Consider the following 13,977-nt stretch of genomic DNA (forward strand, 5'->3'; position numbering starts at 1 on the left):
TCTCTGCAAATGCAGTTGTGACACTATTGATTCACTGCCCCCTGGTGTTTCGGAGCTTTTTAGGAGTACTGAGACACTGTGCGTTCCTTACTAATGTTGCAACGGACATTCACGACAGAATTAATAGCGATGCTCCATCGTCTTGTAAATTGTTATAAGCCAAAACATTTAAGACTGCGACTTAGTTGGACTTCAGTGATAGCTTGCGTCTGTTGCTCTACTGGACGTATGGACGTACCTTGGATCACAATGGGCAGCTCGAGCAGTTACAGTCTTTGAGATCTTCAAAGTACAGCTATTACTGATAGACTTGTATCTGCCTATCTTTCAAACATGGACAGTTGGGTCATAAATATTTGGACATTAACACACGTTTAGTTGTTTTGACTCTTCAAGGCCGTAGCCATGGAGTCAACATCGGGGGGGACGAATTACATTTGTTGTGATAATTTCGGACCATGTGGGTGGTTTGCCTGTCGTTGCGTAGCACATTTATATATATTTTTTATATATAAATATATTGGGGGGGGGGGGGGGGGGGGGGGGGGGGGGGGGGGGGGGGGGGCATTTTACCAGATTTGAATATTATATAAAAATACATATTATGATTACGGCCTTGGTTTATCAAAACATATTCAAGAAACAGTTAAATAATTACTATTGGCTGTGTCTGAGCTTCAATTTGAGGGTATTCTCAAATTGGAGGGAGGCAGGGTTTAGGAATTCCAGCTCTATAATATGTCAACTTCCCCCTTGGTCCCCCTTCTTTTCAAGGGACCAAGAGTAATTGGACAATCGACTCAAAACCTATTTCATTGACAGTGTGGGCTATTCTTTGTTATGTCTTCATCAATTAAGCAGGTAAAAGGTCTGGAGTTGATTTCAAGTGTGGCATTTGCATTTGGAAGCTGTTGCTGTGAAGCCACAGCATGCGGTCGGATTAGCTCTCAATGCAAGGGAAACAGGCCATCATGAGGTTGCAAAAAATAAGAAATCCATCAGAGAGATAGCAGGAACACTAGGAGTAGCCAAATCAACAGTTTGGTACATTCTGAGAGAAAATAATGCACTGGTGTGCTGAGCAACACAAAAGGCTGGACGTCCAAGGAAGACAACAGTGGTGGAAGATCACAGGATCCTTTCCATTGTGAAAAAAAAACCTTCACAGCATCCAGCCAAGTGACAAACACTCTCCAGGAGGTAGGCATATCCTTATTCAAGTGTACCATAAAGAAAATATTTCACTAGAGCAAATACAGAGTGTACACCACTAGAGTCAAACCATTTATAAGTCTCAATAATAGAAAGGCCAGATTAGACTTAGTCAAAAAACATCTAAAAAAGCCAGCCCCAGTTCTGGAACAGCCTTCTTTGGACAGATGGAACTAAGATCTCAGATCTGTATCAGAATGATGGGAAGAATAAAGTATGGAGAAGGCTTGGAACAGCTCATGATCTGAAGCATACCACATCATCTGTTAAACACAGGGAGGCAATGTAATGGCATGGGCATGCATGACTTCCAATGGCACTGGGACACTTGTGTTTATTGATAATGTGACAGAAGACAGAAGCAGCCGAATGAATTCTAAAATGTATAGGATCTATTGTCTGCACAGATACAGCCAAATTCAGCAAAGTTGATTAGATAGTACTTCTCTTTACAGATGGACAATGACCCAAAACATACTTCAAAGCAACCCAGAAGTTTTTTAAGGCACTGAAGTGGAATAATCTGCAATGGCCGAGTGAATCACCTGATCTCAACCTGATCGAGCATGCATTTCACCTGAGGAAGACCAAATGTAAGGCAGAAAGACCCACAAATAAACAACAACTGAAGACAGCTGCAGTAAAGGCCTGGCAAAGCATTACATAGGAGGAAACCCAATGTTTGGTCCATGGTTTCCAGGGTTCAAGAAATCATTACCTGCAAAGGATTCTTGACAAAGTATGTTTGTTTGATTTATGATTGTTAATTTGTCCAATTACTTTTGAACCCCTGAAATAAGGTGTATGTGGTTGCATACCTGAACTTTTCGTACAATATTTTTGTTCAACGCCTTGAATTAAAGGTGAAAGTCTTCACTTTCATTTCAAATCCATTGTGGGGGCTGACAGAGACAAAATTACTGTCCAAATGTTTATGGCCCTAACTGTATGTATTTAAAAGATGGTGTAAACAAATACAGAGAGATATACTGCAACAAAATTGCTGTGCATTAATACATACGTCTGTTGGGTGGGATGCTATGTCTGGCTTGTACAAAGAAGATTCAGGTTATAGTTTAAATCCTAGTCATCCTTAGCTCAGCATCCTGATGTAGCTTACTTGGGGATGATTTTGCACCTTAATGATCGGTAAGACTTAACTTGTCAGTCAGACAGATATTGTCAGCCTTGTGTGTGTGTGTGTGTGTGTGTGTGTGTGTGTGTGTGTGTGTGTGTGTGTGTGTGTGTGTGTGTGTGAGTGTGTGTGTGCAAGAGAGAAAGCGGGAGTGCGCACACATGTCACCGTGGGAACGCTTCTGTAGGAATCCAGTAAATCAGTTGCCATAGAAACTGTGTTCCATAATAGCAACAGTCACTGAATTAGTATTTTATTTAGTCTGGGTACAAGTACTTTCTCCTTCCGCAGTTGTTTCAAATGAATTGGGAGCATGTATATTTCTTCTGTTTCAGATGAGTTAATGAACTTAAGATAATTTTTTATTTTGTTTTGTTTCTTTGGTGCATATATTCAAGCTAAATTATATGAACACTTCTTAAAATGCTGAAACTGGTTTTGCAATGAGAATATCCAACATCAATCATACAGTAATAAAGTGCATCAGCAGTTGTGTGTGTGTGTGTTTGTCAACTTATTCATAAGACCTTAAATATACATTCAGGAAGTCAAAAATATATTTTTTGAAGGTGGGAAAACAAATGTAAGCCTACATAATGTGCCTGTGGTTTAGGTGTGAAATCTTGTTGTAGATGCAACCTATGGGCAGGATTTAAATGGCCTGCCTTTCATCACCTAAAATGCAACTCTAAAACGTTTTCAGATGTTCACTTGACATCCAAACAGCCAAGTTTAAACAGAAGTAGGCCACCCTGCTAAACGGATCGAGCTGACCACCGACTGTCTAGAAGACTCAGAAAACAATCAGTCTTGGTGTAACAGCTTTTCTTTAGTCTTTCACACACATCTTTTGGTGGGGGTTTTGGTGATCAAATAGCCTAATTGAACACTTCATGTTTTACATGAATTTACATAAGTTTATGAACCTGATTGTCGAACTCAACGGCATCTTGCTTAACATTCTGCTACCTTGCTGCTGAACAGTCAGGTTATAGCTTTCCCTCCACCCCCTCTCTCCCTCTCTCTCCCCATCTGCCTGTCAAACTCTGGGATCATCTGAGCGTGTCGTCTGCTCTCAGCATCTTCGCCGCGTTCTTTCCATGTGAATTCGATGAGTGGGAGCGCGAGAGCATCTCTTCTTCTTTCCAACCACGCGGCCCACTCCCGCCCCCGCAGCGAAGCTCCGCATCTTCTAAACTCGTGGTGGCTCGAGAAGAGGGGGAAGGGGAGGCAAGCTGGCTCAACGCAGAATATTTGATTTGCGGAGCATTTCACATATTGGTTTATAGAAAAGCCAAATGCCAAATGAATCCAAATTAAACGTTTTGCACTCCCTATGGTAAGAACCTGTTTTTAATTTACCAGAGCATGTTGTCAGCAATTATTTGCATAGCAGCCTAGCTTACATAAAAAACTGTAACCAAGCCTACTGTTGTTCTAGTTAAGCCAATGCCTTTCTATTACAGAAGATAATAATTGTGCTGAACTACAATATAAATGTGACTAGCACATCAAGTTACACTGCGGCTTAGAATGATAATTTCAAATTTCACTAGAATGAATGTTTATATATATTTTTTATAGCAACATATCAAGCGACTCAAACAAGTAACTTGAAGTTATTTCATTTTAAAATGTTCTGTCGACAGAACTGCATGCTTTAGACTTCCAAAACGAATCTCCTCAAATGGAGTCGGATCGTTTTACTGTACCAGTGTGCTTTACATTGAAAGTGATTCTATAATCTGGTCTGAAATTAATCTTTACATATTCTATAGTGCAGTTTTTCCAGTCCAGTTACATTTATAGTAACACTGTAAGCCTGAAAAATCATGAAACCGCACAGGTCTATAGTAAAAACTGATTGTCGACCTCCTCACTCAATGCGGTTGTGTTTTGAGGCAAAGCCTAACCTTTAGAATGTTGCGACTGGTGAGCCATCATTTGTAGCCTACAGACTAATAACGCCGTTGTGCTGACATGGTGAATATACAGTATATACGCATTTTGAAACGACTGTCATCTTAAGGACATGTTTAACTGCAAACTGCCCCGTTGTTCAGTAACATGCACTGTTGAAATCGTCTTTGCTGCCGCAGTTTGCCTACTGTTTAGTCAGTCACCTGGAATGGTAGCACACAACTTCGCTGGCGGTTTAATTTTAGAACTAAAACGTCAGTGAAACCAGCTGACGTAAACAAATAAATTAAATTGGTCAGAGTAAGTGCTTTTAGTTAGTATTTATTTATTACCGATAATATGGTGGGTCCGCGGTCAGTATTTGTGTCTATACATTTTCGTTTTCTTGCCGCTTGAGAGTAGCCTACCAATTCAGCACCACGGAGAGCTACAACAGTTCAGAACGGAATCTTCACGCGGTAGCCCATATGGTTCATTCGCAGACGGTTCTCCTATTTGATATGATGTAAATGATGAAGTGAGACTGTTGGGCTTTATGGAACAAAATAGTAGGATACCTGGTGATTGGTGTCCTACCATGAGATTTCCTAGGTCTATACGGAGGTGCCGAATGATTCTGTAGCTGTAATTTGACCAATAGGTTAATATAATTTAAGACTGGGAAAAATATATGTTAAGTAAATAAAATAACTACATATAACATTTGTGGAAGTGAAGGAAGAGGGCTGTTGAATGAGGTGCATTGGAAAATGTTGCTCCAGCTCACCATTAGTACTATTACTTTCAGCATTACACTGCAGTATACTCCCGCTAAACACCTTTAGAATGTAACTTTTTATGATGACTTTCTATGCAGGACACCACCTCTCATCATTTTTGCTTTGGATTCCCTGCAACATACTGCAATGAAGCATTAAAAGCTGTGGCCTGCATCTTGGTCAGATGCAATGCTTGATGTGGCTTGATTGGGCATGAAATCTATGCTCGCCTGAATACAGAGCTTTTCACTTTGGCCCAGGAAGTGATTGATCCACAATGTGAACCAGCGCAGAGAAGAGGACAGCATGTACTCAACTGCAGTCAGAGGTCACAAAGGGACATATTATGATGCAGCATAGAACATTCACCATGGAGAAGATGGAGGCTAAACAGCAGATTGTATAACATGAGACATACAGTACGTGCCAAATGGTTCTGTGGGAGTGTTACTGTATCACTGTATCAGTGCTGCATGCGCTTGAATCCCAACCTGTTAATGTAGCTCTACTTGGCCTGTACTCTTGACTTCTTGACTCAATCTCCTTGGTCTGTCTTCATATAAAACTGGGAGGAAATGTAGAGAATACTAATGTGTATCCCACCAAGCTTCATGTGTAGAATCAAAAGGGTGAATGTCCAACCAACTCTGGATAAAAACATAGCTGAAAACATGTTTCTTATGCATTATTCATAGTTTCCATGTCGTTACAGATATACAACAGAGCAGTCTTGGCATCATAACTCTTGTGAATGAGAGATGAAATGCAAGGACGCAGTGAATAGGTCAGGGGTCAAATCCACCCCGAAACCCTCCCAGACATGACTAATTGGTCTGGAGGGCCAATGAGAGGCACTTTTAGAGCTGTTGGTAATCTCATCCATCTTCCTAACAGGAAGTGATCAGCAGGTGGGCATGTGACATAGCGACGGCCACCTCAGGCTGATTTGGTAAGTTGGTGGTTTAGCGGGTGACGGTTGGTGCAGTGATATGGGTTCCTGTTGTAGTGTAGTGGAAAGCTAGGTGAACAGATGTTGTAGAGGTTTGTGTCTGACAGTCTCCTGTCAAGGGGCTTGGAAACTATTTAGTGCCAATGCATATGCATGCCTTTGATTGAGCTAATGAGCAAGCGAGAAAAAGTGAGAATTAATGTGTATGCCTATGTGTGTGTATGTCAGGGAAGAGAGAGAGGTTGAAGGCAGATGACAGATAGGGTGGGGGTTGGGGGAAAGTGTTCATTTTAATAATGTCTTCCAGCCGCACATACAGGCTCATCTGCACGCTTTCACAAGCACACATATACACACACATATTTTCCCTCTATAAATCATGCACACTTTGCTTTCAATTGAAAAAGAGACTGAAAATTTGATCAGCATTCAGTCATACAGACGAGCATTTCTTCACCTGTTGAAAGAAGGGCCACATGGCACAAGAGATATATGCACTAGGTAAACAATGTAGACAGTTAGCTTGCAGGTAATCCGTAAAGATACCTTGCTATATTTGTATAATTTGATTTGTAGTTTTTAGAAGCTATTGAAAATGTTGATTTGTCCTAATAGAAATTGACACAAAGTATTTTAAATCTTGTTTTATACTAACAGCCAAATACTAATCTCTATTGTATTAGTGTTGTTACCCTCCGCCTCCCATCAGCCATAGGGCAGTGACAACTAGCTACCAGAACGATCCATCTCACTCCAGAATAGCTGTAACTACTGAACCCAAAATAGCTTATTTTTTCCACCTTCCCTCGGAGTGGGAGTGAGTCTCGTTTGCACTGGCAGCTGAATTGATGTCCAACCCCCCATGGTTGTCGATAAAACCTGTAGCCAGGGGGTCAAACTGGGATGCTGTGGGCATGGATGGGGGGGGGCAGCAAGAATGGTGGTGGAGGTGAGAGCAAATGATCATGGCAGCTCTGTGTGAGGTTGTGCATATGTTTTCTAGTCTGCTCGCCAGCTCGGTGAGACAAACACAGCCGCACCCTTCAGATGTCTGATGGAATCCCTGTCACAGTTCGTCACGGTAGCTGTGGGGACCTTCAAAACACCATAGATATGTTGGGGGAGAAGCATGGAGAAAGGTTCAAATTTGTATTTGAAACAGACAGAAATAGAAAACATCAAACCTTTCTGCACCTTTCGACCTATTTGCCATGGTTGCTCCTTCTCCATTTGATTATTTTGTGTATCATCTTTCATGACAATCCAACTTTTTATAACATCCTGTATATTAAGGGATTTACTGTACAGTACACAGAGGTGGGTGTTACTGATGCACACCAGCCATGAGCCAGTTTGGTGTAAAACAACAATAGCTACAAAAAGATTTCAGTTCAAGGGGAGAAAATGTGTCAGATTTTCTACTCTGCAAGGCCTATTGTGCGTCGTTATCTGACCGCCGCGACACTGGCACTCACGCTGTGCCTGTTATCCGGGCGCATCTTTGGCGATGAGTCATACCTCTAAGCTGGGGTCCAAAGATCTCCGTCTCCTCGTTATCTGTGTTCAGAAACCCAACCTGCCCCATAAAAAAACATCAGCACCGAACCTCAGGTGGGCCATCTTTACCGTGTGCCACATCTCTTACCTCTCTTAGTGTTTGGTCTCTCTCTGCAAGGAGGTTTGAACATCTGTGATGACTTTGGTACCTTCACTCTGAAACACTTCTTTGTGATACAGTAGGTTGGCTTAAGCTTATCTACCAATTCTGATGTAACAGCCATGTTTTCCATTGTACCTCTTTGCTCTGAGTTGACGGAGTGAAGAAGATCTTCATGTTCAATTGCAGGCCCAATTGCACCTTGTCGCCGGCTGGGAATGAAAGCGCTGTTGGATAGCTATGCCCACTCCGATATCTTTTCACTGAATATTTTCCTACTGTGACCTATCGTTACTAAAGGATGTCTTTGCTCTGAGCTGCCAAAGGTATCACTGCTGTCATGCTGTATGATAGAGAAAAGCTTGTGTGTGAACTGCTCTTTGTTTCCTGCTTGCGAGGAAGGACCAGATACAAGTTGAGAGCCACATGGTCCAGTGTCCCTGTTGGCTTTAAGTTGAGCTCAACACACTTTTTTGCAAATACATTCTGCATGAGGTTCTGTGGAATAGTGATAACATTTTGCCTCCACCTTGCAAAGGTGTTGGTGGTCAGTCTACTTGTTCAATCAGCCAATTGTTTTATAAATATCCACTTTCACATCGATTTTGTTGGACTCATAGTTAGTCTTGGTCTTTAGGCTTTAATGTGGGCAGACTGATGTTAGAAACACTCTATCTTCGTCTCCTTTTCAAATACATACACACACAAATGCATGTACTTTATTTAGGCCCACTGACACACACACAAATACACACACAGAATTCTGTGGGCGGCAGCCCTTGTAACCACGCACTCGGAATAGAGAGCCTTTCTCCAAAACCACGTCTCAACTCGTAGCCTGACAACCACTGCGGCCGTGACAGTCCCCAACACCCACTCCACCCACCAAGGCCCCTGGAGGCATTCAATAACGACAAAGTAACAACTGTCATTAAAGTGACATTGATACCCAACAGAATTATTTAGGCAAATAGGGTGATAATAAAAATTGTCTGGATGGATGAAAAGTAATTTAATTGAGCTCTGTCTCAATGAACAAAGAGACTGAGGTCCACCCAGGCATTGTAAAGGCTGTCACTCAAACTATTCTGTGCATATTTTGTTGAGTGCTAGGGAGGCTGTAATTTGTGACACAAATAATATATTTTATATTATCTGTCTCTCTGCCTGTCTATACAACCAAAGACAGGCAGAAAGGCAGATAATAAAAAATATATTATTTGTGTTACAAATTACAGGCTCCCTAGTTTCCTGCATTCTTTTGTTAAACATGGTATCGCTCCGTTGATTGAAATATACATCTATCATAGATACTAGCATATGATAACATGGTTTAGTAGTGATTTTCAAGCTTGAACTTGTCTGCATCATGCCATTCCGTTTACAGCTGTTACATTCGAACTCTTTGGAGTAAAAAACATTGCAAAAAGTATCTGTCAAGTCGACTTTCTAACTCCATTTGTATCTCACAGCTCCAGTCCACACCACTGCCTTTTTGGCTGTTAATTGACTTGTGTGTGACAGGTTGCAGTTAGCCTATATCCACGAAGCTTTCCCTTATGACCTCCTAGTAACAGGGAGGCAAATTGAATTTTGAAATTGTTTTGGCGAAATACCAAACAGTCCGCTTTATAAACCCACAAACATGCACATGAACACACACACACAAATCCGTCCCTGGGGGCCATCCATCCACACCACAGGCACGCCAAATCCCAGAGCCAGGCCTGCACGCACACATACTCATAAGCACACATACACATACAAACATGCACACATGCCTTTAAACACATTACTCTTTCAATGGTTGAATACTTATTGTGCTGTCCGTCAGTGTGGGAAAGTGTGGCAAGAATGACAATTTCAGTGAGGCTGCTTGGCTTGTTCTCACAGATCAACAGGGGGCTATTGAGGTAATGGGGTCCTAATGACCTTATCAACCAGCCTAGGCAGGAGGAGTACCCTGGAATACGCTTTCAGCAAACCCTTCGCTGAAGTGAGATTGATGTGGCAGCAACGATTGTGGTTTGTTTCATAATTAATGTACTCATCAACTGCACCTGCACTGGCTGTAATGTCCTCCCTCTGTTGCCTCTGCAATGATTACAATCCATGTTTTCTGTTTTCATAGACACAGTCTGTCCCCGTTCTTCTAGTTAACCCTGGTTGTGAGCCCGTGTTGATGGTTAACATGAACAGAGCAGGGTAAATCACCCTGGCATTCAACCATAATCCCCAGGTGACACAGCATCCCACTATTTACAGACAGCTGTTTGTTTCTTCTCTGAGAATTATTTTGTCTCTTTTCCTCTATCAGTGGTTCATTAGCACAGACCAGAATGTATTCATAGACAACCTTTGAAGAGGTTAAAGCTCACTGTGATTGATCCAATGTAATTATAGACAAGGTGCCTTGATTTCAATATTTTACATAATAACAGTGCAGGTAGCTTACAGAACTCCTATACGTTCATCGATTTGGAAAAATATGATTTTTATATAGGTAAAAAAATATGGTTTTCCTTCATATTTTTGTACTTCAATCTTGTTGCCCCTGTATTCCACCCATAATGTCCCATTTTAAAACATGGTACAGCAACTCTAGTTCATTCAGATTTGTGTAAATGAGCAGGAATATTTCCTAAACCCCTAAGTATTTGGTGATAGGCGTAGCATTTGGCCCCCTTAGTCTTGCTTGGTACACACAGTACACAGCATATTATACCTTCTTTATGAGTTTGCATAAATTGTTCAGCAATTCAATGTGGTGTGAATGCTAAGAAGACATACTTCCTCATAAGGATGTGTTGAGTGGTGTCGCAAAATATGCTGGGTTGCAGGTGATATAAAGAGTCAAGCTCTTGATGATGTGATCTTCTTTTTTTGTCATGACAATATTCTAATAAGGCTGGCCCAGCCCTCCCCAAAATGTGCACACATCATAGCTCCAATGATAAATAGACTATTAGCACTTTTACAGCATTTTATTGTAGAGAGGATCATAACTCTTGAATAGTTTCCTTTTGTACGCTCTCTCTTTTTTAAACACGTAACCTGTCTCTCAATCATCGTAACGATCATTCAATGTCACATTTTTAGTAACTTGATTCTAGCTCTAACAGGTAGGAATGACATGTTTCTTTAAGTCAATGTCAAAGAGTTGTCTGTGTGGCATAGGTCATTTACTTTACTACAACATTGTTTGTCCTCAGATTGTCCAGCCCCTTGTGCAGCATGCCTAGTCAATGCTAAGCTAACTAACAGGCTGCAGCAGGACTGAGTGGAGGAGGTAGAAGCTCCAGGGACAACCATGGGAGATGGAGTTGCCCTCCACACAGAGGGAAATGCTCTCCTCAAAGCAGTCTTTCAGGGCAAACTGCGACTGACCCGCCTGCTGCTGGAGGGAGGCGCCTACATCAATGAGGGCAACGACCGCGGTGAGACCCCCATCTCGGCGGCCTGCATAGCTAGTTACGATGACTCCCAGACCCGGCAGAGGATGGTGCGCTACCTCCTGGAGAAAGGTGCCGATCCCAACATCCCTGATAAATCTGGACGGACCGCTTTGATTCATGCTTGCGCCGAGCAGGCAGGAAAGGAGGTTGTGTCACTGCTCTTGGAGAACGGAGCTGACCCAAGCCTCAAGGATTACTCTGGGTCCTCGGCCCTGGTCCATGCCATCAACCGGGGCGATCGGGATACCTTGCAGGTTCTTCTGGATGCTTGCAAGGCCAAGGGCAAGGAAGTGATTATCATCACCACGGATACGTCGCCCTCAGGCACCAAAAAAACGAAGCAGTACCTAAACTCTCCACCCTCTCCGGCTCTGGTGGACAATTCCTCTCCGGTTTGCATGTCCCCTTCCGAGGTGGAGATCCGCACCTCCAACTCTCCTGCGGTGGAGAAAGCGGAGGAGGAGGTGGGCATCTTTAGCTTTGCGCTGACCTCGGCTTTACCCTTACCCTCAGCTCGACCTCCGGGGGACAAGAGGCCACCCCCGCGCAAGCTTCTGAAGAGGTTGAACTCAGAGCCCTGGGGTCTGGTGGCACCCTCGGTGCTCAGCGGTGTCCAACAAGACACTGCAAACAGTGGCCCAGGGGAGGAAGCTGGTGGGGTCAGCAGGGTTGTCACAGAGATGAACGATTTGTCTATCTCGGGCCCTTGCAGACCTCTCTTGTCTCGCCGGCACAGTATCGAGACCCATGACCCCTGCTCGCCCAAGCTCATCGACCGGTCTTGCTCCGAAGACTGTGCTGCTTTCTGTGAATCATCTTGGGCAGACAAGGTCCAGCAGCATCAAATCCTGTACAGAAGGAACACTGCACCAGAATCCCAGGAAACTGCAGGAGGACCGGGGGCGGTGGCAGCCCGCGCCCTGGCTCACCCCAAACTCACCCGGATGGAACACTATGAGTCAGACACACACCTATGTCCCGAGTCCATTCCTGGGTCTCCAGACTCAGGCCGAGTGTCCGTGGAAAGACGGAAGTACAACGCTTCGCCCCTGTCACTGCTCACCAGCTCTTCTCGGGAGTCACTGGAGAGCATCCCCAACTCGGTGTCCCCTATCACCATCCGCAGGCGGCCCCATGGTCTCCTGGAGCGTAGGGGCTCTGGGACTTTGCTCCTGGACCACATCTCACACACCAGGCCTGGCTTTCTGCCTCCACTTAACATCAACCCCCAGAGGCCTATCCCGGACATAAGGGCTAACGGGAAGCCCACATCCCCGGTCAACTCTGGTCCCAAGATTCTAGTCCCTGTGGCCCCTGCTTCACCTAAACGGGGGCCGGATTTCAAGATGAAAAAGAAGCTGATGAGAAGACACTCCATGCAGACGGAGCAGATGAAACAGCTCTCGACCTTCCAGGAGATACTGACCGAGAAAGTTGTTGAGTCGAATGGGGACTAAGACTATAAGTGACATATAGACATGTGAGGACGGGATTGTTAGTTGCGAGGGCTTTTTGTGGAAAAAAGGAGGCTACTGTGACTTCTCCTTAATGGGTCCATGTCTTTATGGTTATGCTACCTTAGTTAGTAACTTGTTTTTATTTAAATATGACCAGAATTGGGCTTTTTCTCGAAAGAGGCTTGGAGCCATCTTTACTCCATGTTGTCTAATGCAGCTGCTTTTTTATTTTTAGGTGACCTATTTTCACTTTCTATAGTGTCACAGAGCCGACTAATATTGGTCATGTATTAAGGTTTCAAATGTGTGCATTACAGTAATATTCCACTTGCAATCAACATTTAAAAAAATATATAAATCTTGCTTTTTAGATGTTCACACTTGCAAAATTTGCACCAATGTCTTGTGAACCGTTAGTGATGCAAAACATGAACTTGGCCTCTAAAATGATTTTATAATAATCAGTAGAATACAAAAGCAGCACCATGTTAGCAAAAAAGTATTAAGTGTTTGCAGATTGTGAAGTTTCACGTTTAGTATTTGTGATTTCACACTAAATGTTTTTTTGGTGAGGAGACAAAAACCCCAAATGTGTCTTGTTGACAGTTGTATTGCATCAGGACAGGTTGCTGCTTTGTGTACTGTACGATGACTCTACAGATGAGTATTTTTTAATTTTCCTTTGAATTGTAATCAATCTACTAGATTGATGCAACTCCTTAGTTATTGATTTATGTATCTTATTAATTCATTTATTTATGTATTTGATATCTGTACATTCTTCTGTACGCATTGTACTGTATGTACAATATCTATGTCACATGCATGGACATAGATACTTTAGATGCTTTTATTAAGGACATAGGTGCTTTCATTAAGGCTTTACTGTATGATTTTTTTCTTTGTCTTTTGGGATTTCTTTGTCTTCTTTATCTATTATATTGTTTAAGGAAGGTGTTTTTACTTTTTCCATACATCCAGTTCTTTATTGCAAAGACACACTGGTGTTTTGTCACAAGCCTAGCATAGCCTGTAAAACTACCATGTGACACACAATCTGGAACTTTCATGAGTGTTAGAAATTATGTTATCAAAATACATTTTTTAAGTTGATTGAAGTGCAATTCTTTTCAAACAAATTCCAAAGAGTTGGAGATAACCCCAAATAATTGCACATTGGTGCTATGACTTTCTACAAGAAAAGAGCTACTAGCACATGCTCTGTAAATAATGTAAAGTAAAAACATCTATGTTTGATGATGTCTATGTGCAGTACTTAATAGGCTGGACAGCAACGTGAAAAACATTACTTGACCTTGGTAAATGTGTGAAGTTGTTCTTACAAATTTGCAGTAAAAACTGTCTAAAGTATAATATAGTATTTGCCAAAGGGGATATTATGAGCTGCTGCTGTAAGTCTCAGAGAGCCACCAT

At 42.5% G+C, this 13,977-nt stretch overlaps 1 protein-coding gene across 2 annotated transcripts; it reads left to right on the forward strand.

Moving 5' to 3' along the window:
- The first annotated feature begins 3,511 nt into the window (after positions 1-3,511).
- Positions 3,512-12,543, forward strand: LOC124480489 (ankyrin repeat domain-containing protein 34A). 2 transcript variants are annotated; one of them, XR_006957551.1, is made up of 2 exons: positions 3,512-3,686; positions 5,124-5,547. XR_006957551.1 is itself a non-coding variant. In XM_047039853.1 (2 exons), the coding sequence occupies exon 2, from the start codon at positions 10,942-10,944 to the stop codon at positions 12,541-12,543; it is 1,602 nt and encodes a 533-aa protein (XP_046895809.1). In that variant the 5' UTR covers positions 3,579-3,686; positions 10,844-10,941. The 2 variants fall into 2 exon arrangements, 1 of the variants encoding a protein (XP_046895809.1); XM_047039853.1 differs by lacking the exon at positions 5,124-5,547 and adding an exon at positions 10,844-12,543 and having other exon boundaries at positions 3,579-3,686.
- The last annotated feature ends 1,434 nt before the right edge of the window (positions 12,544-13,977 follow it).

The sequence above is a fragment of the Hypomesus transpacificus genome, chromosome 2 (assembly GCF_021917145.1).
Source record: "Hypomesus transpacificus isolate Combined female chromosome 2, fHypTra1, whole genome shotgun sequence".
Classification (NCBI taxonomy): Eukaryota; Metazoa; Chordata; class Actinopteri; order Osmeriformes; family Osmeridae; genus Hypomesus; species Hypomesus transpacificus.